This window comes from Psittacula echo (genome assembly GCF_963264785.1).
Source record: "Psittacula echo genome assembly, chromosome: 13".
In the NCBI taxonomy this organism is placed as follows: domain Eukaryota; kingdom Metazoa; phylum Chordata; class Aves; order Psittaciformes; family Psittacidae; genus Psittacula; species Psittacula echo.
In genome coordinates, this window is record NC_137749.1 from 13572108 (window position 1) to 13597925 (window position 25818).

Genomic DNA, 25818 nt, shown 5'->3' on the forward strand with positions numbered 1-25818 from the left:
GTGTCCTGGGCTGGGACCCCCAGCCCAAGGGAGGAAGGGTCCATGGGGCTGGGGTCCTCCATTGGGAGCAATGGAGAGAAGAGCCCGGGTGAGGGTGCACCCCCTCCATGTCCCCACAGCACCCCATGGCAGCGCTCACCATGGCGGGGGGCTCAGCCCCACTCCACTGCTGCCCAGGGCTGGTTGTGGGGTGGAGACCATCCCACAGCCTCTATGGGGTGATCCCAGAGCCCTGCACCGCCCCATGGGGTGCTGTAGCCCGGAGCCCCTGTGCTGGGGGGTGCTGGTGCCCATCTCCACAGCCAGGATTCACCCCATGGAGCCCCCCGACCCCAGCAGCAGCCCCAGGGGCAGACGTCACCTTCATGGACCACTCGCCGTGAGCAGAGCATAGAGTTCTAGTGTATATATTAGATATCTCCTGCACCCAGTGCTTCCAGTGAGGGGTGACCCATGGCTTGAGCTCGGGGGGCTGAAGGAGCAGCACAGCCTCACCAGCACCCATGGGTGACAGCGGGGAGCCGTGGGGCTGCGCGGGGGGCAGAGGGAGGGGTGTGATTGATGCTCGGAGCCCTCCCAGGCCCACAGAGGGGCTGGATGGGGCTGGAAAAGCCCTTTTTGTGCTGCACGTGGAAGCACAGCCTCAGGTTTGAGATCCTGGAGCCCTTCTGGGATCGCTGGAGCAGCTCCCACGAGGAGGAGACCCTCTCCCATGGCCGCAGAGAGGCTCAGAGCGAGCCCATGGGTGCTGAACCCTCCCCCAGACCCCACCATGGGCAGTGGATGGGTGCAGGGTGAAACAGAGCAGCAGCCCCCGGGCCCCCGAGGGCTCACAGAGGGGACATCATCAGCAAGGAGGATGCAGCATCACTCACACACGGACCTCCACAGGGATGCAGGGATGCCCCTGCCCTCCCTCTGCTCCCCCCAGCCCCAGTGGAGATGGAGGGAGGGTCCCAAGGGCTGGCTCCTTGGCAGGAAGGAAAGGGGAGATGAGACATGCACATGGGTCCGGCCCCGCTTCCTGGGCTGGGAGCGGGAGGAGAGGAGGGCGAGGGGCTGCAGCAGCTCCTCAGTTCTTCAGGATGGTCTCATAGGCTTGGTAGATGTACTGGGACACCTCCGGCGCGCGGCATTTCAGGGATAACTGCGGGAAGAGAGAAGGGCATGGGGGTCACAGCCCCACAGCCGGGAGCCCCATGCCCAAGCCCCACACGCTGCAGCATCGCCCATGGGCACAGCACGGCCCCAGCTCCTGCCTGCAGCGGGGTCAAAGCTGGTACCAAAAGGCATCGAGCATCCAAACCCCCTCCCCGGCTGCTGGGGCAGGGGCAGCGCATGCAGGGGCCAGGCCGAGGAACACACGGAGGCTTCAGTGCCTGCCTGCAGCTGCAGGGGGGAGCCGAGCCCCCAAAGGCACCTTCAGCAGTGATTTGCTTCAGGAGTCAATGAGTGAACTCCTTGAGCTCCTGCTCAGGCCACAGGCAAAGGGGTGCAGAGCCAGGGGGGAATCCGCTGGGATAAGGACGTGCAGCTCCCCTCATCCCTAGGGATGCATGGCAGCATCCTGCCCCTCCGATTCACCTGCTGAGGCCAAGAGGCACCAAAGGGACGGGCAGGGCTGGGGAATGCAGGGACAGGGAAGCGGGAGCAGGCAGGGACAGCCCCAAGCAGGTACAAACCAGTGTCCTGACCTCCAGATCCTGCCGGAGCGCACGGGCAGCAGGGACAGAGATGCAGAGACGTGAGTGGAGGCGACCCAGCTCATCCCAACCCCAGGGAAACCGGCCCCGAGGGACAGGGATGGGCCCCAGCAGCAGGACACGGGGATGGGCTGGGTCCACATCACAGCCAGGCCTTTGCTCCGAGGCTGCCAGCAGCTGGGCTGAGCTGGGGGTACCCAAGGAGGGGATGGGGTTGTGGTTGATGCTAATGGAGATGTGGGGATGGGACCTCCTTTCGGTGCCACCACAGAGCCAGGAGTGGTGCTGAGCGCCCGGCCAGCCCCACAGGCCCCATCCCACCCTCCCCACAGGACACTGGGACCAGCACAGGGGATGGAGCTGGCGCTGGGGGGGTCCCACCACCATGGATGCGCCATTGGAGCACCCAGCCCAAGCTCCAAGCAGTGGGGCAGCAGCAGCCTCGGCCCGGGGCTGACGTGGGGGCAGAAGGGCAAGGGGAGGGGAGGTACCGTGAAGCTGGGGTTGCTGGGCTGGATCCGGAGCTCCGCCAGCACCCAGATGCCATTGGTGAGCTTCAGGGACTGGTAGAGCATGTCCTGCCCCTCCACGTTCCTCTTGGCGATGGTGAAGATGTTGCTGCCTTGGAGCTTGCTGCTAATGGCATCTGCACGGGGGAGAGAGCTGCTGTGGGGCAGGGCATGGGGCTGCCCATCCATGGGGCAGCACATCCAGCACCCTCCATCCCCACACAGCGAGGAGCAGCACCCAGGTCCTGCCCACAGCGACAGCCCCGAGCTCGGGTCACCCATGGAACCACCCCGCAAAGCTCAGCCCCCTGCTGCCAGAGGGATGGAGAGGACGTGGATGTCCCATCCTGCTCATCCTGCCTGGCACCTGGAGAAGGAGCCGGGAGAGCAAGGGGGTGCCAAGGAGCCTTAGGGGGCCGGGACCGGCTGCTCAGGGGCTTCTCTACAGGGACCGACCCACAGCAATGGTCCCCATGCAGGGACCTCAGAGCATCTCCCAGGTCTCTCCAATGAGTCCAGAGCAAGCAAATCAGCTCCCTCCTGCAGCACACGGGGATGGAGCTCCCGCCTCCTGCGCTGGGATCCCTGGGATGAGCTGCTCCCCAGCGGCCAGGTCCTTGGGAAGGGATTGGACCCACCTGCATTGAGGGAACAGTCTTTGATCTGGAACTGGGCCTCGTTCTCGTTGGGAATGTCCTTCCACGTGGCCAGGAACATCTGCCGCTCTGCAGGGAGGGACGGGGAGCGCTGCTGAGCCCGCGGCATCCCCACGGCACGGCGCAGGGACACGGCGCAGGGACACGGCGCAGGGACACGGCGCAGGGACACGGCGCAGGGACACGGCGCAGGGACACGGAGCAGGGACACGGCGCAGGGACACGGCGCAGGGACACGGCGCAGGGACACGGAGCAGGGACGCTGCCACCTCACTGCTGCCCACAGGGATCCCATCCTGCAATCCCCTCCAGCAGCTTCCCAAGGCAGCCCCACAGGAGAGCTGCTGGCTCCAGAGTCAGCAAGCAGGGCTGGCTGGGGAGGGGCAGCTGAGGGACAGGGATCACGGAATCCTGGAACCAACCAGGTTGGAAAAGCCCTTTCAGCTCATCCAGTCCAACCGTTCCCAGCACTGCCAAGGCCACCCCTAACCCATGGCACTGAGGCCTCGTCTCCACGGGGTGTGAACCCTTGCAGGGACGGTGCCTGCAGCCCTGCCCTGGGCAGCCTGTTCCAATGCCTGAGCACCCTCTGGGGCAGGAATTGTTCCTCAGCTCCATCTAAACCTGCCCTGGTGCAGCTTGAGGCCGGTTCCTCTTGTCCCATCCCTTGTTCCTTGGGAGCAGAGCCCAGCCCCTCCTGGCTCCATCCTCCTCTCAGGCACTTGTAGGGAGCCATCAGGTCCCCCCTGAGCCTTCTCTTCTCCAGACTGAACCCCCCAGGTCCCTCAGCCCTTCCCCATCACACTGTGCTCCAGTCCCTGCACCAGCTCCGCTGCCCTTCTCTGGCCCTGCTCCAGCCCCTCAATGTCTCCCTTGCAGTGAGGGGCCCAGAGCTGAACCCAGGATTCGAGGTGCAGCCTCCCCAGTGCCCAGCACAGGGGCACAATCCCTGCCCTGGCCCTGCTGCCGCACTGGTGCTGATCCAGGCCAGGATGCTGGGGGCTTCTTGGCTGCCTGGGCACAAGCTGCTCATGCTCAGCTCCATCAATCAGCACCCCCAGCTCCTTTCCCATGAGCAGTTTCCACCGCTCTTCCCCAATCCTGGAGCATTGCAGGGGGTTGTTAAGGCCCAAGTGCAGGACCGGCACTGAGCCCTGTCCTCATCCCATGGATCCCATCCAGATCCCTCTGCAGAGCCTCCTGCCCTCCAGCAGATGAACCTGGTGCCATCTGCAGGTTCACTGGAGATACCTCGATCCCCTCATCCAGGTCACCAATGAGGATATTCAACACTGGCCCCAGTACCGAGCCCTGAGGGGCACCATCAGTGCCCGGTCACCATCTGGATGTGCCAAGCAAAGCCAGAGCTGCCCCAGCAGTCAGAGGGTGCCTCAAAGCAGCTCAGGTACCACAGCGTGGCCAATGCAGGCCTGGCAGCATCCCTGCCTGCTCCAGGCTGCCGGCAGCATTCCCAGGGCTGGGAATGCGGTCAGGGGCTGGGACGGCACCTCCGGACACAGCTCAACTCTCACCCATCTTCCCGTCCTCCACGAAGAGGATGTGCAGTGGGTACAGGGTGCTGAAGTAGAACACATCGATGTTGTTCTTCACCGCCACCTGGGATGGAAGGACATGGGGACATCAACACCTCCTCCAGCCTGGTGAGCATCCCATCCCATCATCCCATCCCATCCCATCCCATCATCCCATCCCATCATCCCATCCCATCATCAAATCCCATCATCAAATCCCATCATCCCATCCCACCCCCTCCCCTCATCCCATCCCATCCCCTCCCCTTCCCTCCCATCATCCCATCCCATCCCCTCCCTTCATCCCATCCCATCCCCTTCCCTCATCCCATCCTATCCCCTCCCCTCATCCCATCCCATCCCCTCCCCTCATCCCATCCCCTCCCCTCATCCCATCCCATCCCCTCATCCCATCCCATCCCCTCCCCTTCCCTCCCCTCATCCCATCCCATCCCCTCCCCTCATCCCATCCCATCCCCTCCCCTTCCCTCCCCTCATCCCATCCCATCCCCTCCCTTCATCCCATCCCATCCCCTTCCCTCATCCCATCCCATCCCCTCCCCTCATCCCATTCCATCCCCTCCCCTCATCCCATCCCCTCCCCTCCCCTCATCCCATCCCCTCCCCTCATCCCATCCCATCCCACCCCTCTGGAGCCAGGCTGCATCCAAGGCCAGGGAAGGATCTCCCCCCATAGAGGTGGTGTCAAACCCGACTCGGGCTGAGCGGAGCATTGCGGAGCTGTTTCTCCTCACCCGGATCCTGCCCCACAGCCCCCTCCCGAGGCAGCCCTCGCCCGGGCCCCATTCCCAGCTCCGTTCCCTACCTGCAGGTTGTTCAATGGATCCATCTTCATGACGGAGCCGACCGTGTTCAGGGGAAGGGAGATCTCCACGGACTGGTTGGGGGCGAGGGGAGCGTGGACCTGGAGAGGAGCTGCTGGGGCCAGGCCGAAGCTGGAGGTGGGGACACACGAGGAGGGCAGGGGGTCGTTGAGGGGGGGGAGCAGACGATGGCACAGGGCACCCGAACCCACCGCAGCATTCCCTGTCCTCCTCTGGACACCAGGACCAGGCAGCCCCAAAACCTCACCCCTTCCTCCCAAACAGATTCACATCCATTGGGAGCATCCCTCAGGACCATCCCTTGTGGGGCCCCTTTGAGGTTCACCAGGACAAGCAATGGGGCAGCGCTTTGGGAACAGCCTCTTCAGTCAACTTCTTAGAGGCTTTGGTTTGATGCTCATCACCACCAGAGCCTTCAGAGAGCAGGGTCATCACGAGAGGCTGGTCCAGCCCTCGCAGCCCCTCCATCCCAGCCTATTCCACGCACAACCGCTGAGCTCGGGGCGCAGGGCCCTGGCTCCTGAGGCTCCTCACCTATTGCGGTTGAACTGGATGGCGAAGTCGGACATGACCTGCAGGGCCTTGTTGGTCAGCACCAGCTCCATGGAGATGGAGCCCACCTGGCGAGCGAAGGTGCCCGAGATCTCCAGCCCCTTGGCCTTCATGGCAGGGAGCCACACCTGGAGGGAGGAGAGAAGAGACCCTGAGGGGCTGCAGGGCCAGGCCAAGGGGAATGGCTTTAACCTGCCAGAGGGGAGACTGAGCTGAGCTCTTAGGCAGAAGCTCTTCCCTGTGAGGGTGCTGAGGCGCTGGCCCAGGGTGCCCAGAGAAGCTGTGGCTGCCCCATCCCTGGCAGTGTTCAAGGCCAGGTTGGACACAGGGGCTTGGAGCAAGCTGCTCCAGTGGAAGGGGTCCCTGCCTGTGGCAGGGGTTGGAGCTGGAGGAGCTTTAAGGCCCCTTCAACCCAACCCAGTCTCAGTCTCTGAGCTGCAGACACAGCGGCTCTCATCCTGCACACCCAGAACAGCCCAGCCCAAACCCAGCTCTGGCCAGGCCGTGACCTGGCAGCCCCTGCTCTCGCCTCTGCTTTGGGGCCTCCCCTCCCTGCCCCATTAACGCTGGGGCCCACGCACCCCACTCACCGCTTTGGGTGCCACGTAGGACCCTGGCAGGGCGCCCACCCCACCGGTGAGGTCAAAGAGGTCCCCGAGGCCGCTGCCGAGGGGGGCCCCCAGGTTCGTGGGCATCGTGGTGCTGGGCACTGGTGTGAAGCCACCGCCACCGATCTGTGTGGGGACAAAGGGATGGGTTATGGGGGCACCGCGGGGCAGGGCGGGAGGAGGAGGAGGAGGAGGAGGAGGATGCAGAGGGTGAGGACAGGAGCACACACTCACAGCAGGGCTGCCTCCCACATCGCTCCGCAGCTGCAAGAGAACACAGGGGCATGAGCAGTGCTCCATGGGCACAGGGGACAAAGGGGACAGGTCCCATTGGGGTCCTTCCTTAGGGCATCCCCTAAGGGCGTCGGTACGGGGCAGTGATGGCCTGGAGTCCGTAGGGATGCTCCAGTGGTCCCAGGCAGTGGCCTGGCTGCCCCCAGAGGAAGTGGGGTGACATTGGGACACTGAAGAGGAGGGCTCAGGCTGCACGGGGGGAGCAGGGGCAGCGCGGTCGGGGCTACACGTGGGGGACAAGGCCAAGACAAGGGCTGATCCATACCCCTTCCGACTCGTCCCCCATCTCCAAGCAGAAGCAGGGAAGGCGCAGAGAGGAGCCAGGCACATGCAGAGAGAAGCCAGGAGAGAGGAGACAAAACCAGAGAGAGACAAGAGAAGGGCAGGAGGGAAGAGAGGTCAGTGCTGCCGAGCACCACGTCCGCCCGTCCACGCGTGCCCTGGAGCCAGCACAGAGCGCACCGTGGGTGCCTCATCCCATTCCCAAGCCCTGCACGCCCACAAGAGAGGGTCATGGACCATGAGGGGCAGGAAGGGAAGGGACCTCCCCTTGGGAGCCTCTGCTGGAGCTGGGGCGCAGCAAAGGAGCCCCCAAACTCTCTCTGCATGCAGTGGGGTTGGGGGGGGCTCGGGACGAGCAATCACCGCCGCAGCACAGCACAGTGCGGGCATCCACAGACCTCACGGCCCGGGAGCACCGGTCCCACTGCAGCCATCGGATGAGGACAAGGTAAACGGGGTGCAGCATCCCTACGGCTGCACCAGTGCGGAGGGAAGGAGGAGCCCCCCCCATCCCCAGCCGGGTGCTGACTCAGCGCTGGGGGGGGGCTGTGACGTACCAGGCTGTCCAAGCCCCCCCCGAGCAGGTCCACAGCCCCCATCTGCACGGCGGAGGTGGCGATGGGGGGGCCGCTGACCGGCGGCCCCAGGTCCAGGTTGAGCAGGTCCCCCAGGAGGTCTCCCTGCGCAGGGATCACCGCCGGCTGCTCCCCTGCCTGCACCCCCGGGGGGGCCGCGTCCGGGCTCTCGGCGCTCTCGCTCCTGCAGGGAATGGCAAAGGAAAAGAGCTGAGGAGGAGCCGATGGGTCCCATGGAGACACCAGAGCACCCGGGTGGGCTTTGCAGGCAGCGCCTGGAGGCAGCGCTGCTGCCAGGGGAGCATCCTCCACCGGGGTCTGAGATCACTCCTTCAGCCTTGTAAGGGAGCACTGAAACCTGCTCCTGCAGCAGGACCTGCTTTGGGAATGGGGCACCTCAGCTCCAAGGACACGGATCCATGGGCTGCATCCCCAGCGTGTGAGCAGCCGGACAAGGAGGGGATCCTGCCCCTGGGGAGACCCCCCCTGCAGCCCTGATCCAGCTCTGGGGCAGCAGCACAAGAGGGACGTGGAGCTGTTGGAGCGAGGGCAGAGGAGGCCATGGGGATGCTGCGAGGGCTGGAGCAGCTCTGCTCTGGAGCCAGGCTGAGAGAGCTGGGCTGGGGCAGCCTGGAGAAGAGAAGGCTCCTGAAGGGGAGACCTGAGAGCAGCTCCAGTGCCTAAAGGGGCTGCAGGAAACCTGGAGAGGGGCTTGGGACAAGGGCCTGTAGGGACAGGCCAAGGGGAATGGCTTGAACCTGCCAGAGGGGAGACTGAGATGAGCTCTTAGGCAGAAGCTCTTCCCTGTGAGGGTGCTGAGGCGCTGGCCCAGGGTGCCCAGAGAAGCTGTGGCTGCCCCATCCCTGGCAGTGTTCAAGGCCAGGTTGGACACAGGGGCTTGGAGCAAGCTGCTCCAGTGGAAGGGGTCCCTGCCCGTGGCAGGGGTTGGAGCTGGAGGAGCTTTAAGGTCCCTCCCAACCCAAACCAGGCTGGGACACTGGGATTCTATGAGTAGAGGGATGATGGGGATAAAAGCTGAAGCCATTTATGTCCCTGTGGAGAGGCTGCGCTGCTTTGCAGTGAAGGTCCCTTCAACCCAAACCGGTGTCTCTACGGCAGTCCCAGCACCGGGGGCACGCGGATACTCACGAGCCCGTTCGCGGGGGCAAGCTCTTGTGCACGACCCCCCTGCTCCCCTCCACGAAGGCGCTGGGGGGTTTGTGGTACACGGAGGCCAAGGTCCCGATGTAGCAGATGAGCTCGTCCAGCAGCGTGGGCTCGATGAGGTCGGTCTCCTCGGAGATGAGGGGCTTCTCTGCCAGCACCACCTCCTTGGCAGCCACGGGGTCAGTGGACAGCAGGCGCCAGTAGATGTAGCCGCGGTCCCGCAGGTCGGGGTTGTCCGAGTCCTTTGGGGAGCAGCAGGATGAGTGCCGAGGCCACCGGGGCAGGAGGAACTGCAGCTACCACAGAGCAACCCAGAGCACCCTGCCCCTATCTGAGTCTTGCTGTGGCGTTTCAAGGCCAGGGTGGACACAGAGCCTTGGGCACCATGGGCTAGTGTGAGGTGTCCCTGCTCACGGTAGGGGCTGGAGCTGGAGGAGCTTTAAGGTCCCTTCCAACCCAAACCAGGCTGGGATTGTATGAGTAGAGGGATGATGGGGATAAAAGCTGAAGCCATTTATGTCCCTGTGGGGAGGCTGCGCTGCTTTGCTCGCCCAGCTGCAGCGGGGCAACAGCACAAGCTGCCTCCAGTGCTGCAGGAGGTGCTGTCCTCACTCAGCTCCTCCCATGACCACCCTCCTGTCAGCGGCACCATTCCCGCTGCCTTGCTGGGGACGGCAGAGCCAAGGGGAGCTCTTCCCTGGCTCCGGAGCCGTCACCCACCTGCGTGGCCAGGCTCAGAACCTGCTGCACCAGCTCCTGGGTCTCGGTGGGCTTCTTCAGGAACAGCTTCACGATGGCTGTGAGCAGCTGCAGCTGAACCTGCGGGAGCACAGGCAGCTCAGGGACACAGGGACGCATCCACCCCTCCTGTGCAGGAGCACAGGGACCGCCCCAGAGGTGCTGCAGGGACCTAACCCCAACCTGACCAAACGCATGGGGACCCCTGCAGTGCTGGTGACAAGCGCCAGGATGCTCGCAGGGCTCCCAGCCAGGCCTGCAGCCCTGGTCAAGCTGCTCACCCTCAGCCCATCACAGCCACAGCCTCACACAGGATACAGCGTCCCACATGGGGGAAGGCCAGAGCATCCTCTGACTCGTACAAGGATAACAGCAGGGATTCCCCTCCAACAGCCCCTTTAGCCCAGCACAGGGCCCCCAGGACTGCTGCTTTGCCAGGATGCATTTAGACTTCCCTTGTTCCCCATGGATTGGTTGTAGGAAGCTTCCACAGACGGAAACCCCCATTCCAAAGCCACCAGCCCCATCTGCCCGGCAGAAGGGGCAGGCACAGTCCCCTCCGCTCACTTCACCCCTCCGCCTCCATTCCCCAGCTCCAAAGGGCTGATCCTGCCCTGGCACTGAGGAACCAAAGGTGGCCTCTCGGCCCCTTCCCAGCTACGAAGGAGGGAAGGTGCTTGGGCCAGCACCACGGTGGCATCCCATGGGTGCTGCGGGTCCGCGCCGGGCCTGCCCACAGAGCACCCTCAGCACCCGCTGGCTCCAGGGCGCGGGGTGCCCGGTACCTGGGTGCTCTCGTCGTGGAAGCCCTCCAGGAAGCTCTCGAGCAGCTCGTCCGCGTTGTCGATGCGCTCCGCGTATTCCCCCACGATCCAGATCATGGCAGCGCGCGCCTCGGGCTCGTCCAGGGAGTCCAGGTTCTCGCACAGGGTGGCGATGACGCTCTCGTACCTTCCCAGCGACAGCCCCAGCACCCTCAGCAGAGCCAGGCCACGGCAGGAGCCGGCGCTGCCTGCCTGGGGCTGCCTGCTCCCCCCCGGGCACGTCCCCCTCCTCGCCAGCCCTGGCCTCTGCCCGCCCCCCCCAGCAGCCCTGCTCTTGGTGCAGAGCTCCCCTTCATCACTAACATTTGCTGCTGCTGTTAGGGCACAACTCCCTGATCACACACACCCTGGGACGCTCCCTCTGCCCCTGCTGCCCTTGCCCCAGCATCAGCAGTGATGAGTTCAGAGCCAGGGACGGTTCCTGCTGACACAAGGGACCTCAAAAGGCTCTGGTGGCTCCTGCCCACGGGTCTCTGGATCTGAGAGTGCCACTGTGGGGCTGGGCACCGTCCTCCTGCCCCAGGTTAACCCCGGGGCAGCGCTGGGCAGTGATCCCAACCCCACCTGGCAACGCACCCAAAGCCGCCTCCACGGCAGCACCCACCACCCCATGGGGAGCTCATCCCAGGGCCCTCCCGAGCGCAGAGCGCGCCCGCACAGGGGCAGCAGCACCCACCCCGGGGTCACCTACTTGTTGGGGTACTTGCGGAAGATGTCCTTGATGACCACGATGGCCTCCTGCACCACGTAGTTCACTTTGGTCTGGATGAGGTCGAGCAGGGTGCTCACACAGCGCTCGGCCGATTGCTGGTGGAGGCACTGGGTCAGTCAAGGAGCAATGATCTTACATCCCCAGCCCAAAGCCTCCGCTGCCTTCTCCCCTCCGTACCGCTCCCAAACCCATCCCAGAACACAGCGGGGGACACGCAAGTGGGGTCTCCCCTTTCCACCCATGCCTGGCTCCTTCTCATCTTCTTGCACACTCCCAGAGCCTCCTCTCTCCCTACCCCTGATCCCAGGGGATGCATTTCACACTGCTGGGTGCAGGAGCACAGCAGCAGGCTCCAACCTCAGCAGCAGCACCTTGCACCCTGCCTTAGCTCGGAGCTCACAGCCACCAGGCTCTGCATTAAGACAGAGGGAAAAGCAGTGCCATGGTAATAAATCCCCTTGGGAAAGGCTGGTTCACTGCGGAGGAGCCTGGAGAAGAGAAGCTGCATGGAGACCTCAGAGCAGCTTCCAGTGTCTGAAGGGGGCCTACAAGGATGCTGGGAATGGACTCTTCATTATGGACTGTAGTGACAGGACAAGGGGTAACGGGTTCAGACTGAAACAGGGGAAGTTTAGATTGGATCTAAGGAAGAAGTTCTTTACTGAGAGGGTGGTGAGGCACTGGAATGGGTTGCCCAGGGAAGCTGTGAATGCTCCATCCCTGGTGGTGTTCAAGGCCAGGTTGGATGAGGCCTTGGGTGCCATGGTTTAGTGTGAGGTGTCCCTGCCCATGGCAGGGGGGTTGGAACTGGATGATCTCAAGGTCCTTTCCAACCCTGACTGTTCTATGATTGCTCCAACAGCAGAGCCTGAGCCTGCTCCAGAGCATCTCCTGCCCCTCACCAGCACTGAGCTGTTTGTGACTGGGGATGCTCTGAGTAAACCCAGTGCGGCAGCAGCTGCCTCAGAGCTGCACGACCCTGCCTGTGACTCCGCTGCACCCAGAGCCGCTGCTCCAGTGAGGATTCCATTAATCCCCTTCTTCAAATCACCCCAAGGGGAAGCAAAACCCCCCCAGTGCCCAGTGAGGGACCAGATCCCTCCCAGGTACCTGAACTCTCCAGGTTTCCTGCAGCCCCTTTAGGCACTGGAGCTGCTCTCAGGTCCCCCCTTCAGGAGCCTTCTCTTGTCCAGGCTGCCCCAGCCCAGCTCTCTCAGCGCCCCCAGCCCTCACCTCCACCTTGATGGCGCAGCGGCCGATGGCTCGAACCGCCTTCCTCACGAAGTCCACGTCCACCTCCGTGGCGTATTCCTTCAGCTCCGCCAGCACCTGCGAGGGGACGGGACCCTGAGAGCCAGCACCAAGGAAAGGCACCAGGGAAGCGGGGCAGGGACCCAGCCAGGGCAGAGCTGCTCCACCGCATCCTGCACAGCGCGGGGAATCCCTCCCCGTGGGGTTGGAGCTCCCCGCAGCCCTGCTTGGTGCGGGCAGGCCCTGACCTGAGCAATGTTGGCCTGCGATGCCAGGCGGATCATGATGTCCAGCTTCTCCAGCTTGACGTAGATGGGGTCGTTGTACTTCACAAAGAACACCTTCATCTCGTGCTTCAGGATCTCGGGCCTGCAACGAGAGGCAGTGATTGAGGGAAACACTTTGACCACACAGAGAGGACATCAAAGAGCTTCCAGAAACCCAGCCCCGATCCTGCTGCACGCTGCTCAGGAGATGGATGGGGACCCACTCACCCCACCTGCAGCCCCCAATCCACACCCATCCGTTGCTCCATCAGCCTCCTACGAGCATGAGCCATTGCTCCTGATCCCAGGCTGGAGCTGGGATGGGGAAGGATCGAGGACACAGGCTGGAGAAACGCGGACCAGGAGAGTGAGCAGCTCTGGGCCAGCAGGATGAGGCTCCTTGGCCACAAGCACGAGGTTTTGGGGGCCTGCTTAATGCCAAGGAATCCAAGATCCCGTGATTATCCCGCCAGGACTGCGCCCCTTGGCTGGCACAGAGGGGACAGCACAACCTTGCCACAAAGACACGAAGCAACAGGGGACGTTTGTCTTGCCAAAGGACACGCTGGGGGGAGCAGGGATGCAAACCCAGGCCCTAAGGCTAAGCTGGACCTTCCTCATCCCCTCTCTAAGCTGGGAAGAGATAGGCCAGGTCCTGCTCCAAGGGGACGAACCTGCCTCCCCCTTCCCGCTCCCAGGGACATTAATTGCTTCCCGCTTCTCCCAGAAATTGCTGCTATTTATAAGGGACACCCACGGTGATGGTGGGGAGGAGCAGCAGCATCTGCTGGGGCTGTGAGCGCGGAGCCTGGCTCTCCAGCTGGCCAGCTCTGCTCCGGGCACACGTGTGGGGCCCCGCACAGCACCAGCACGTGGAGACCAGCAAAGGGACAAAAGGACTCAGCCTCCAGCCAAGGAGCACTGCAGAAACAAGGGGATGTGACCGAGCTGCCTCACTGACACCGAGGGACTAACCCAGAGTGGCAGCTTCTGCCCTCGCCATCACCTCCTGCCCCGAAGCAGCAAGGATAGAGAATAAATTGGAAATAACATCAGGCTTTAAACAGGTTTTGGGGGTGTTGGGGGATGAGAAGCTCCCCACGACCCAGCCTGAGCCCAGAACCCCCCCCGTGTGCTGGGCTGCACCCCCAGAGCATGAGCAGCAGCTCAGGGAGGGGATCCTGCCCCTCTGCTGTGCTCTGGGGAGACCCCCCCTGCAGCCCTGATCCAGCTCTGGGGCAGCAGCACAAGAGGGACGTGGAGCTGTTGGAGCGAGGCCAGAGGAGGCCATGGGGATGCTGCGAGGGCTGGAGCAGCTCTGCTCTGGAGCCAGGCTGAGAGAGCTGGGCTGGGGCAGCCTGGAGAAGAGAAGGCTCCTGAAGGGGAGACCTGAGAGCAGCTCCAGTGCCTAAAGGGGCTGCAGGAAACCTGGAGAGGGGCTTGGGACAAGGGCCTGTAGGGACAGGCCAAGGGGAATGGCTTGAACCTGCCCGAGGGGAGACTGAGATGAGCTCTTAGGCAGAAGCTCTTCCCTGTGAGGGTGCTGAGGCGCTGGCCCAGGGTGCCCAGAGAAGCTGTGGCTGCCCCATCCCTGGCAGTGTTCAAGGCCAGGTTGGACACAGGGGCTTGGAGCAAGCTGCTCCAGTGGAAGGGGTCCCTGCCCGTGGCAGGGGTTGGAGCTGGAGGAGCTTTAAGGTCCCTTCCACCCCAAACCAGGCTGGGATCCTGTTACATTCCAATGAGAAACCCTCCTGGAGCTCCCAGCTTGGCTCCTGCTCACGGCCTCACCTGACCCCTCTGCTCAGCCCTGAAGATGTTAAACAAGAAACACCCCCCTGCAATGGGACGTGGCAGCAAAGCCCCAACACCACCACACTCAGCGGGTTTGATGCTTTGGGAAGCAGCATCCATAGGGAAGAGGGAATCCCGGAGCAGGGAACCCACCTTTTCTGCACGATGAGGTTGATGTTGCGCAGGGCCACGTACTGCAGCTCGGGCTCTGCAGAGAGCAGGGTGACCAGCGGCGGGGCCAGCTTCTTGAGCAGCGTCCCGTAGTAATCCAGGTCCTTGGACAGCATCTCCATGAACTTCATCAGCACCTTCACAGCCGAGAGCACCACGGCCGAGTTGGCGTGGGACAGGCGCGGCGTCACCCGCTCGCAGATGCTGCAGGCGTTGGGGTGATGGGGAGGGAAGGGAAGAACCCATCAGAGCCCATCGGAACCCATCGGAACCCATCGGAGCCCATCGGAGCCCATCGGAGCCCATCGGAGCCCATCGGAACCCATCGGAACCCATCGGAGCCCATCGGAGCCCATCGGAACCCATCGGAGCCCATCGGAGCCCATCGGAACCCATCGGAGCCCATCGGAGCCCATCGGAGCCCATCGGAACCCATCAGAGCCCATCGGAGCCCATCGGAACCCATCGGAGCCCATCGGAACCCATCAGAGCCCATCGGAGCCCATCGGAACCCATCGGAGCCCATCCTCCTGCTCCCACTCTGCTGCAGTGCTGAGGAGGAACCCGGCACTGGTGGAGGCTGCAGCACTCGGGACCCTCCCAGGAGATGCTGAAGCACCCCAAGGAAGGTCATGTCCCAGCCCCTGCTGACTCCTATTGCAGTGACCCCCTTTCAGGGCTCCCCAGCGCCTCTCACCCCTTGCTGCATGGTAAGGGCACATTCGGAAGTAGCTCAAGTGCAACCCCTGTGCCAGCACGGGGACAGGACTCGCTATGGGACCACGGCACTGTCCAGATGGCCGTGCCCCAGGCGCAGTGGCCAGCAGATGCTCACTGTCCCACTTCCCGCAGCAGGATTCCAAGGGTCAGGAGGACCTTCTCAGAGGAGAAGGGGCAGAGGCAGGCCCTTCAGTCCATACCTGCCTGTCCCCCTTCCCTATTGCAGCCCTGCTTCAATGGTCCCCTTGAGGGCAGCATCCAAACCCTCCCTCACCTCTGGGCCTCCCGGTCATCCTTGGGCATGTAGTTAGCCAGGCAGTCCAGGATGAAGATCTGGCCCCACTCCGTGCACTCGTTCAGGGCTGTGAGCAGCTTGTTGATGGACTGCGGGTTGAGGTCCAGGAGGTTGCTGCTGGGGTGAGACTCTGCTATCTCCGACAGCGCCGCTACTGCATTGGCCACTACCTGCCAGCGGGGACAGGGCACAGGTTAGGGGACACCAGGGGTAGGGGACACCAAACGGGGTCCAACAGCCTGGGGGGAGCTGCTGCAAGCGGATGAGCCTCCTCCTCGGGATCAGCTCCTCGCATCCGGAGACATCTGGGCACCAGCATCTCCCCCCCGCCAGCTCATGCTGCGGAGATGAGCAATCACCACCAGCACGGTCCCACCACCCACAGCACATCCGTGAGCGCTCCCATGTGCTCAGCAGCAGCGAGCCTTGGCCCTGTGCCTGCTGGGGAGGAGCCCATTCATTCCCTCTCTGCGGCAGCTCCCGGGGTCACCACTACTCCTGTGGGGCAGGATGTGAAGAGCAGCAAAGGCTGAGGGCAGAGAACCCCTGCGGGAAGCTGGCTTTGAAGCTCCCAGATGTCAGGAAACCCTCAGCAGAGGCAAAAGGCACCAGCGAGGTGGTGTCAGAGCCAGGCAGCAGCTCCCCTCTGTCACCATCCCTGCTCCAGCCTCCTCCCACTGGAATAACAACGCACTGCCAAGGAACCCCAGCATCACAGAACGGTTTGGGTTGGAAGGGACCTTAAAGCTCCTCCAGCTCCAACCCCTGCCACAGGCAGGGACCCCTTCCACTGGAGCAGCTTGATCCAAGCCCCTGTGTCCAACCTGGCCTTGAACACTGCCAGGGATGGGGAACTGGAGAAACGTTCCATGCAGGAAACAGGGCTCCAGGACGAGGAAGAGAGCCTGGAGCCCTGAGAACCAACAGCCCCCAACAGCACTGGAAACAGAGTGAAGGGGAAGCATAAGATGAAGGGTGATGAAGGGAGAGCATTTACTGCCACTTGGATGAAGAGAGGAGAGGAGGAGAAGGCAGGATGCAATCACCATGGGGTTGGAGTCGGAGATGAGGTCTTTGAGGGTGTCCAGGAAGCCCTGGTCCTCCACCAGCTGGGCATTGATGTCGTGCAGCTTCGCCACGCAGACAGCGGCCGTCTTGCGCACGTAGGGGTCCTCGTCCTTGAGGCACTTCCGCAGGGGCTCGCACAGGTATTCCGTTATCTTATCCACACGGATGCAGCCCATGGTCCGCACCGCCAGCGCCCGGATCAGCGGGTTGGGGTCCTCACAGTCCTGCAGGGATGAGAGGGGGACAGGAGAAACTGTGGCCACTGCTGCTTCAGTCACAGCTATCGGTGCTGGCATCGGGACCTCCGCTCTCCAGAGGTTTTAACACTCGGCTCTTCAGAACAAGTCACCCACGGGGCTTTAGCTCCTAAGATGCCAAAGCTCCCTTGAATGCCACCAAGCCCTAACACCAAGTGACTTGGCAATGACTTGGTGCTGAGCTCCAGGCAGCAGCACCGGAGGGACGTGGAGCTGTGGGAGCGAGGCCAGAGGAGGCCATGGGGATGCTGCGAGGGCTGGAGCAGCTCTGCTCTGGAGCCAGGCTGAGAGAGCTGGGCTGGGGCAGCCTGGAGAAGAGAAGGCTCCTGAAGGGGAGACCTGAGAGCAGCTCCAGTGCCTAAAGGGGCTGCAGGAAACCTGGAGAGGGGCTTGGGACAAGGGATGCAGGGACAGGACAAGGGGAATGGCTTGAACCTGCCCGAGGGGAGACTGAGATGAGCTCTTAGGCAGAAGCTCTTCCCTGTGAGGGTGCTGAGGCGCTGGCCCAGGGTGCCCAGAGAAGCTGTGGCTGCCCCATCCCTGGCAGTGTTCAAGGCCAGGTTGGACACAGGGGCTTGGAGCAAGCTGCTCCAGTGGAAGGGGTCCCTGCCCGTGGCAGGGGTTGGAGCTGGAGGAGCTTTAAGGTCCCTTCCAACCCAAACCCTTCCCGCATTCCTAACAAACGTGCTCTTCCACCCCCGGCTCCAATGGAAGCTCACGAGGGCTCTCTCAGCTGCAGAGGTTCAGTGCCCAGGCTCACATGATGACAGCTCCATCACGGGAGCTGCCCACAAGCGAAGCTGCTGCTGACACAGCAGGAGGCTGCCAAGAAACTGCTTCCTTCTGCACTACCGGGCACAGCTGCTCAGTTCTCCTGCCCCGAAGGCAGGGTACGGGGCAGCTCAGCGTGCTGGCCTTGCATGAAAGCAGGGATGCCTGCAGTACACTGACCCCCCCCCGCAGCACACGGCTCAGGGCACACAGCCCTCGCCCCTCACCTTCACAAAGGTGTTCACTGCCATGATGGCCATGTCGGGCTGGCTCTTGGCGTAGTTCATCAGGTAGAGGTAGACCAGCTTCTTCAGCTCCAGGTTGTCCGTCTGCATGCAGTTCACCACGTCCGGGAAGAGCGCGCTGCAACACAAAGCACTTCCTTCAAGCTCCTCCAGCTCCAACCCCTGCCACAGGCAGGGACCCCTTCCACTGGAGCAGCTTGCTCCAAGCCCCTGTGTCCAACCTGGCCTTGAACACTGCCAGGGATGGGGAACTGGAGAACACCCCATGCAGGACCAGCCTGCAGCAGGATGATGCTCTGCCAGCATGGAGCTGGGGGCTTCCCCTTCCCAAACACCCTCAGCTGCGGGATGCCAGAGATGCTGTTTCACCACAAACCAATTGGATTATTAAAGACCCATTAGACTGTTAAACCACCTTAAGAAAGGCAGTCAAGATGAGAGGGTAACAGGGGGGTGATCCCTCCCCAGCACATGTCTCTGGGAAGCGTCTCCAGCACCACAAACCCACCCATTGCTCACAGGATCAAACCCAGGGCACCCAGGATGCACCCAGGGCATCCCTCATGGGTCTGTGCAGGATGAGGGCACAGGGAGCCATGTGCTGCTCGGCCCCATGGATACAGGACAAGGGGGAAACCAGCTCCCTGCGCTTTGGGACTGGGGTGGCTGCAAAAGGATAATGAACCCCGAGGCCTCTGCCCTACAAGCTCACAGTGGGGTTCCTGCTTGGTTCTTATAACACACGCAGGAAGCAGAATAATCCCAGTGCCGGCCAGAGCAATCCTTTTAGGCAGATTACACCCCATGCAGGCAGGCCCTGCCTGCCACAGAGCCACTTACACAAACACCCCAGGCACAGCTGCGGGCAGCCCCCATCCCAGATGAAATCCAGCAGGAAAACCCCTTGGAGGCACCAGGGACAAGCAGGAGCCCCCCCCAGCAGCACCAGCCCCTACCTGACATCCTTGCCCACAGTCATGGACGCGATCACCTTCTTCACAGCCTCCTTCTTCTTCTCCTTCTTGTCGCTGTTCAGTTCAGCCTTCAGCTCAAAGATCTCCCCTGGACGAAGGGGGAAAGGGGAGCTGAAGCATGGGGCCCCCACCTCAATGGGAGCCAGCGCATCCATGTGGATCCCCCAGCCCAGGGAGATGCTGTGGGAGTGATGAGCACCAGCACCCGCAGCTCGAGCACAGGAGCTGGGGCTCACTGCGGGGGGATTTTGGGCTGTGGGGTGGTTATTACAGCACATGGGGCAGCTCCAGCCCCACACACGGCTGTTGGGGGGCCCTCGCCTACCTGGGGAGAGCAGCACAGCCTGCATGAGGGCAGGAACACACAGTGGCCAATGCAGGCGCACGGTGGGACCGGCTCCTCCATGGAAAGGATGGGAGCTCCCACATCCCATGTCCCTCTGGCAGCTCCCACATCCCATGTCCCTCTGGCAGCTCCCACATCCCATGTCCCTCTGGCAGCTCCCACATCCCATGTCCCTATGACAGCTCCCACATCCCATGTCCCTGTGGCAGCTCCCACATCCCATGTCCCTCTGGCAGCTGCCACATCCCATGTCCCTCTGGCAGCTCCCACATCCCATGTCCCTATGACAGCTCCCACATCCCATGTCCCTATGGCAGCTCCCACATCCCATGTCCCTATGACAGCTCCCACATCCCATGTCCCTATGACAGCTCCCACATCCCATGTCCCTGTGGCAGCTCCCACATCCCATGTCCCTCTGGCAGCTCCCACATCCCATGTCCCTGTGGCAGCTCCCACATCCCATGTCCCTATGACAGCTCCCACATCCCATGTCCCTCTGGCAGCTCCCACATCCCATGTCCCTATGGCAGCTCCCACATCCCATGTCCCTCTGGCAGCTCCCACATCCCATGTCCCTATGGCAGCTCCCACATCCCATGTCCCTATGACAGCTCCCACATCCCATGTCCCTCTGGCAGCTCCCACACCCCATGTCCCTATGGCAGCTCCCACACCCCATGTCCCTATGGCAGCTCCCACATCCCATGTCCCTATGACAGCTCCCACATCCCATGTCCCTATGACAGCTCCCACATCCCATGTCCCTGTGGCAGCTCCCACATCCCATGTCCCTCTGGCAGCTCCCACATCCCATGTCCCTCTGGCAGCTCCCACATCCCATGTCCCTATGACAGCTCCCACATCCCATGTCCCTGTGGCAGCTCCCACATCCCATGTCCCTATGACAGCTCCCACATCCCATGTCCCTGTGGCAGCTCCCACATCCCATGTCCCTCTGGCAGCTCCCACATCCCATGTCCCTCTGGCAGCTCCCACATCCCATGTCCCTCTGGCAGCTCCCACATCCCATGTCCCTGTGGCAGCTCCCACATCCCATGTCCCTCTGGCAGCTCCCACATCCCATGTCCCTATGACAGCTCCCACATCCCATGTCCCTCTGGCAGCTCCCACATCCCATGTCCCTCTGGCAGCTCCCACATCCCATGTCCCTGTGGCAGCTCCCACATCCCATGTCCCTCTGGCAGCTCCCACATCCCATGTCCCTCTGGCAGCTCCCACATCCCATGTCCCTCTGGCAGCTCCCACATCCCATTGTGCCTGTCTGGGTCCAGGGGGCTGGTCCCAAGATGCTCTGACCCCAAGAACCACCCTGAGGTGTCAATCACAGCACCCCACTTGGGTCTGGGGCAAGAGCTGGGCTCTGCACCAGGTCCTGGCTGCCTGAGTCCATGGGGAAGGGCTGCGGGAGGCTCCTGCTCCTTCTCCTACCTTTCTTGGTGGTGGTGAAGTACTTGGAGTCGGTCATGGTGGCCTCCAGCGAGCTGGGCTCTGGGAACAGAGGCAGAGCAGAGGGGCTGAGGGTCGATCGGACCCTTGCTGGGGTCCTTATGCAAAGCTCCAGGAAGGAAAAGCCAGGGCAGGGAAATGGGATCTCATGGGAGGAGATGAAGCCCATTATGGTTCACTAAAGAGCACGTGAAGGAGGATGAGGAGGAGGAAGGCAGTCACTGAGGACACCACTGAAGGGGCAACCCTCACCCCTGCAGCAAGGGCTCAGTGACCTCCTGGCATTCACCTCTCCCTGCCCAAACCCCACTTTTCCAGGGAACCCCCCCCAATCCCTCCCTCCTCCATGGGGAACAGCTCCGGGATGGGAAGAGGAAACGAGGAGAACCCAGCGCTGGAGCCAAAGGCTCTGCCTCGAGATCAAAGGGAGCGGCTTCCAAACCCATCCCTGCCCCAGCAGCGCTGCTTTCCATGGCGAGGGCCTGCGGCTTCCACCCAGCCCCTGCGGCTCAGCCGGGCAGACCGAGGGAGCCGCGCTGCCCGCGCGGGGTCAGCAGGGACCGGGCTTTTCCGGCTCTCCCACCCATCCCTTTGCCAGCAAAGGCACCAGAGGCTCGTCCTTGAAAGCCCGCAGCGGCCTCCTGGTGCGGAGGGGCCGAGGCAGCCGAGCCAAAAAGAGAGGGGAAGGAAAGCGCTTACAAATGGGTTTCAGATGTAAATGAGCATCTCCGAAGCCAAGCGCAGCAGTGCCCTGATGCGGCCACAGGAGCTGCATCCTCTGCTCCCCGGCCAAGCCGGGCAGGGCTCGCCGGCAGGGACACAAGGATGCGGTGCTGAGCACGCAGGCAGTGGGGCTGGCAGGGAGGGAGCCGCGGTGTGGGGCTCGCTGCGGGTGCTGGCAGCGCGGTGCTGATGCTGTTACAGGGGACAAGTGCGCCACGGGGGTACCCAGCAAGGAGCTCCCTGCGGGACGCGGCTCCCGTTACCTGCGGTGCGTTCGGAGCTGTCCTCCCGGCTGCAGCGCAGCAGCAGCTCAGATCCTGTCCTGCAAGGGAGGGAGGAGGAGGATTCGCTGCAGTCCCTGCCCTGGCTCCGGCTCAGCCCCGCGCTGCAGGCAGCGAAGCTGGAGCCTGCAGGGAACGGCTGCAGCCAGCGCGGAGCCGGGATCCATCCGGTGCTGCCCCAGCCCCGGCACCGCGGCGGGACCCAACCACGCAAAGCAGGGCAGGGGAGGTGCTGCGAGGGCTGGAGCAGCTCTGCTCTGGAGCCAGGCTGAGAGAGCTGGGCTGGGGCAGCCTGGAGAAGAGAAGGCTCCTGAAGGGGAGACCTGAGAGCAGCTCCAGTGCCTAAAGGGGCTGCAGGAAACCTGGAGAGGGGCTTGGGACAAGGGCCTGTAGGGACAGGCCAAGGGGGATGGCTTTAACCTGCCCGAGGGGAGACTGAGAGGATTCCAAGCCCTGAATTGCCTCCTCCAGCCTGAGCTCAGGAGCCAGGGCTCTCCCCTGCTCCCCACAGCAGCAGGACCAGCCCTGAACACAGTGCCCGGAGCAGGGCGAGGAGAGGCCGATCCCAGTTCAAGCAGCACCAAAGCTGGGTGCTCAGCACCCCCAGGGGGACAAGCAGGGCCCCGACAGCCCCAGGACGCGACCAAAGGTGAATTCCCCTTTCACAAGCTCGGGCAGGGTCCAGCGCTGGTGCCTGGCGCTGCTTTTAAGGAGGGCAAAGGAAAGGGTTCAGGGGGTGCAGCTCTCGTCTCACCCCATCCCCTCCACATCACCTTTGTGGTGCTTGAGCTGGGCCAAGGCGTGGATAGGGCAGGGCTCCGGCTCCGGAGCTGCATCCAGAGGGTCAAGAAGCCCCATTCCCGGCACAGGGGAGCATCAGACCCAGAGCAAACAGCCCCGATCCGCCCCTAAGGACAGGTCTGGCTGCGGAGCTGAGGGCACCGCACCCTTGCTAAACACAGGAGCCCATCTGCAGGCGCAGAGCCAGGGCTCAGTGCCCGTGTTTGCTCCTGCGGCTCCTTCCCAGGAAGGATCCATCCCGGCACCGCTGACGTCCCACAGGACAGCACCGGGAAAAGCAGGATGCGAGGTGGGCAGCGACAACGCAGGGGAGACAAAAAGCTCCCGAGCTCCCTGGGGTGGCTCCAGCTTTGTCCCATCTCCTCACCAAACTTACCCGGAGCCGGGTTTGGATGCAGGGAAGCAAAGCCAGGTTGGACACAGGGGCTTGGAGCAAGCTGCTCCAGTGGAAGGGGTCCCTGCCATGGCAGGGGTTGGAGCTGGAGGAGCTTTAAGGTCCCTTCCAACCCAGCTGAGGCTGGGACTCTGGGATTCCATTCCTCCATCCTGGAAGGCCGGGATGCTGCAGCACGAGACCCACTGCGTGGGAAGGGATGCAGGGGGAGCGCTGCTGCTCCTCCAGAGGAATGGGCCATCCAAGTAAGCATCACGGGAGCACTCAAACCGTGCCCCAGGCACGCTGGTGCCTGGTTATGACACCGAGAGGGCTCCCCATGGCCCCACTGACCCCTCTGCAGCCCCTGTGACAGCCCAGGACAGGGTTCGGAGGCTGACAGCAAGCTCTGACCTCCCCACAGGAGGGCAATGAGGATGCAAGAGCCAGCACCTAAAGAGCCTTGTGCTGAACCCGGCTCTGTCCTTGCTCGCAGCAGCGAGGCTCCATGGGGTATCCCGATGGATTCCATTGGTGCTCAGCCCCACACCTCTCCCTGCAGCCGGCACCAGCCCCATCCTCACTCCCTAGGACGGCGTTTCCCTAAGGAGCAGCCTAACCCGAGCCAGCCTCAGGCCGGGAACCCACTGCAGCATCCTGAGCTCGGCTCCCACCTCTCCATGGTCCCACAGGGACCAGGGCTGTCCCATCCATCCTCTGACCCCGCAGGTCCCCACTAGGCTGTGCTTACACCCCAGTGTCCCTGCATGGAAGCCACTGCTCAGAGCCATTAAGCACCTCAAGATCAGGAGCCACCAATGAGCGCAGGGGATGGATGGATCCTCTTGGAAACCTGTTACTGCCCAGCCGAGAGGGTCCATGTCCCATCAACCAACCCCGCATGGGATGGGAAACCCACTGCCAGCCCCACTGCGGCCTTCGCAAGGTGCCAAAGGTGATCAATAGCTTGAGCAATCCAGCATCACCGCATCTGGCCCTGCAGATGGCAGAGGGACCCCGAGAGCACCTGCACGTGGGAAAACATGGGCACAATTGGACATCCCATCAGTGAACAACTGGGGACTGAAGCCCACAGAGGAAAGCCCTGAGGTGTCCTATGGGCCACAGCCCCAGGCACAGCACCGCACAGGATCCCACTGCACAAAGCACCGTGCTCTGCAGAGCCAGGGTGGGTCTGAAGCAGCACAAGGCCAGAGAGCACCTTAAGAGGGGACAACACCTCCAGTGCCCCCCAACCAACACAGGAAGGAGCAGGTTCTGGGGGTGCCGGATGCAGCATCAGCCCCGGTGACAGCTCCCACAGCACAGGGGATGCTGCGAGGGCTGGAGCATCCCTGCTTGGAGCCAGGCTGAGAGAGCTGGGCTGGGGCAGCCTGGAGAAGAGAAGGCTCCTGAAGGGGAGACCTGAGAGCAGCTCCAGTGCCTAAAGGGGCTGCAGGAAACCTGGAGAGGGGCTTGGGACAAGGGCCTGTAGGGACAGGACAAGGGGAACGGCCATAGCTCCACAGGGCTCGACCCAGGCAAGGACCAACACCTCCCGCATCCCCCTGGGTGCCCCAAAGCATCAAATCGGTCCTGACAACAGCCATGAAGCAGCCACGGCCACCGAACCAGGCTGCGCTTTTGCTCCTCCCAGCACCCATCAATGCCCTGTGCATGAGCCCCGCTGCTGCTGGAGGGGGCGAGCGCATCCCTGGGCAGTGCACGCCCCACAGAGCACTTGGGAGGAGACACCGGTAACACCTCCTATGGGCAGAAGCTGCTTCACGGGCAGGGTTGGGCTCCCCCGTTAAAGCCTCCACAGAGGAGGCAGCAAGCGCAGCGCATCAGAGCCTGTCCCACCCCTGCCCCGCTCCCGGCTCACTCCGCGCTTCAGCAGCGCCCGGTCCCGACCCTCCCCACGGAGGCCCCGCAGCTGCCCCGGGCACCGCGCTCCCCCCCCCAGCCACCCGCAGCCCGGGAGCGCCGGAGCCCTCCGAGTCCCTTCACCTCCGGCGGGAGGCTCCGGGCGCGGGGCGGGGGGGGGGGCGGCCGCGGCCTCGCAGCGCGGGCAGAGGGAACCCGCGCTTCCCGCTGCGGCCGCGGCCCGGGGGTGGAGGGGAACGGGGAGGACCCGGCCCCGAGCCCCAGAGCAGCGCCCGCAGCGGAGGACGGAAGGGAGGCCCCGGCCCGTACCTGCCCCTGCAGCCGCCGCCGCCCGCTGCCACCGGCCCAGCGGAAGTGAGCGCCGACAGCGGGAGAGCTTCCTGGGCGGGATGGAGCGAGGTGGGCGGGGCTAAGGCGGGAATGGGCGGGACTACAGTGCGAATATGGGCAGGGTGGGCGTGGTTGTGGTCGATGTGGGCGTGGATGTACGGCGGGATGGGCGTGGCAACGTCAGAAATGGCGCGCTCGTGGACGGGGCTTGTGCTGGGGTGGGCGGGGCTATGGCGGGACCTGCAGCGGGCCCGGGGGCAGCGGCCGCGGGCAGAGGAGGGTCCGCGGCACCGGGGGGGGGCACGGGACGGGGTCACCCCCGTTACCCGCCTCCTCCCCCCTGCACGTCCCCGGCACCGGGGGGGACACCGGGACCGGGGCTCCTCCTGCGCGGCCGGCACCCCCCAACTGCGCCGAGACCCCTGCCGGTGCTGCGGGAGCGCTGATTGGCTCTGCCCTATGTACCTGGCTGGTGATTGGCTGGGCCCCATGTACGGAGCTGCTGAGCGGATTGGCTCAATGAGCCTGACTCCTGATTGGTTGAGCTCTACGGGCCTGGCTTCTGATTGGCTGAGCAGTAGGCACCTGTAGAGCTACCTGCTGACTCGTCCGACCTTTTATGCGCTCATTACCCTCACGGTCCGTGGATGCTGATTGGCCAGCGGTCCATATGTGCTGACTGTCCACGCGTGCTGATTGGCCGGCCAGCCCGCGCTGGGGCCCCCAGGTTCCACCCCGCGGTCAGTTTGGGGGTGCGCCGTGGTAACCCCCCCCCGGAGCTGCCGGGACCCACGGGGGCCA

General features: G+C 63.5%; 1 protein-coding gene across 2 annotated transcripts; it reads right to left on the minus strand.

Annotated features, from left to right (window-relative positions):
- Nucleotides 1–445: 445 nt before the first annotated feature.
- AP1B1 (adaptor related protein complex 1 subunit beta 1) lies at nucleotides 446–25028 on the minus strand. 2 transcript variants are annotated; one of them, XM_080628850.1, is made up of 22 exons: nucleotides 24997–25028; nucleotides 21609–21667; nucleotides 20605–20664; nucleotides 18789–18894; nucleotides 17815–17950; nucleotides 16538–16783; nucleotides 15471–15661; nucleotides 14459–14680; nucleotides 12497–12617; nucleotides 12231–12326; nucleotides 10977–11092; nucleotides 10247–10412; nucleotides 9444–9542; nucleotides 8706–8965; nucleotides 7539–7740; nucleotides 6388–6531; nucleotides 5780–5925; nucleotides 5227–5356; nucleotides 4401–4485; nucleotides 2851–2937; nucleotides 2195–2349; nucleotides 446–1147 (listed from the first exon to the last, which is right to left on the minus strand). In XM_080628850.1, the coding sequence occupies exons 3-22, from the start codon at nucleotides 20639–20641 to the stop codon at nucleotides 1073–1075; spliced, it is 2820 nt and encodes a 939-aa protein (XP_080484976.1). In that variant the 5' UTR covers nucleotides 20642–20664; nucleotides 21609–21667; nucleotides 24997–25028; the 3' UTR covers nucleotides 446–1072. The 2 variants fall into 2 exon arrangements, with proteins under 2 accessions (XP_080484976.1, XP_080484977.1); XM_080628851.1 differs by lacking the exon at nucleotides 9444–9542.
- Between the last annotated feature and the right edge of the window lie 790 nt (nucleotides 25029–25818).

Coding starts and splice junctions, on each gene's coding strand:
- AP1B1 (XM_080628850.1), bottom strand. CDS start 20,641: ATGACCGACTCCAAGTACTTCACCACCACCAAGAAAG. Junction 5,926..6,387: donor CCTACGTGGCACCCAAAGCG/GTGAGTGGGGTG, acceptor TCCTCCCTCCAG/GTGTGGCTCCCTGCCATGAA. Junction 2,350..2,850: donor AGACTGTTCCCTCAATGCAG/GTGGGTCCAATC, acceptor TCCCCCGTGCAG/ATGCCATTAGCAGCAAGCTC.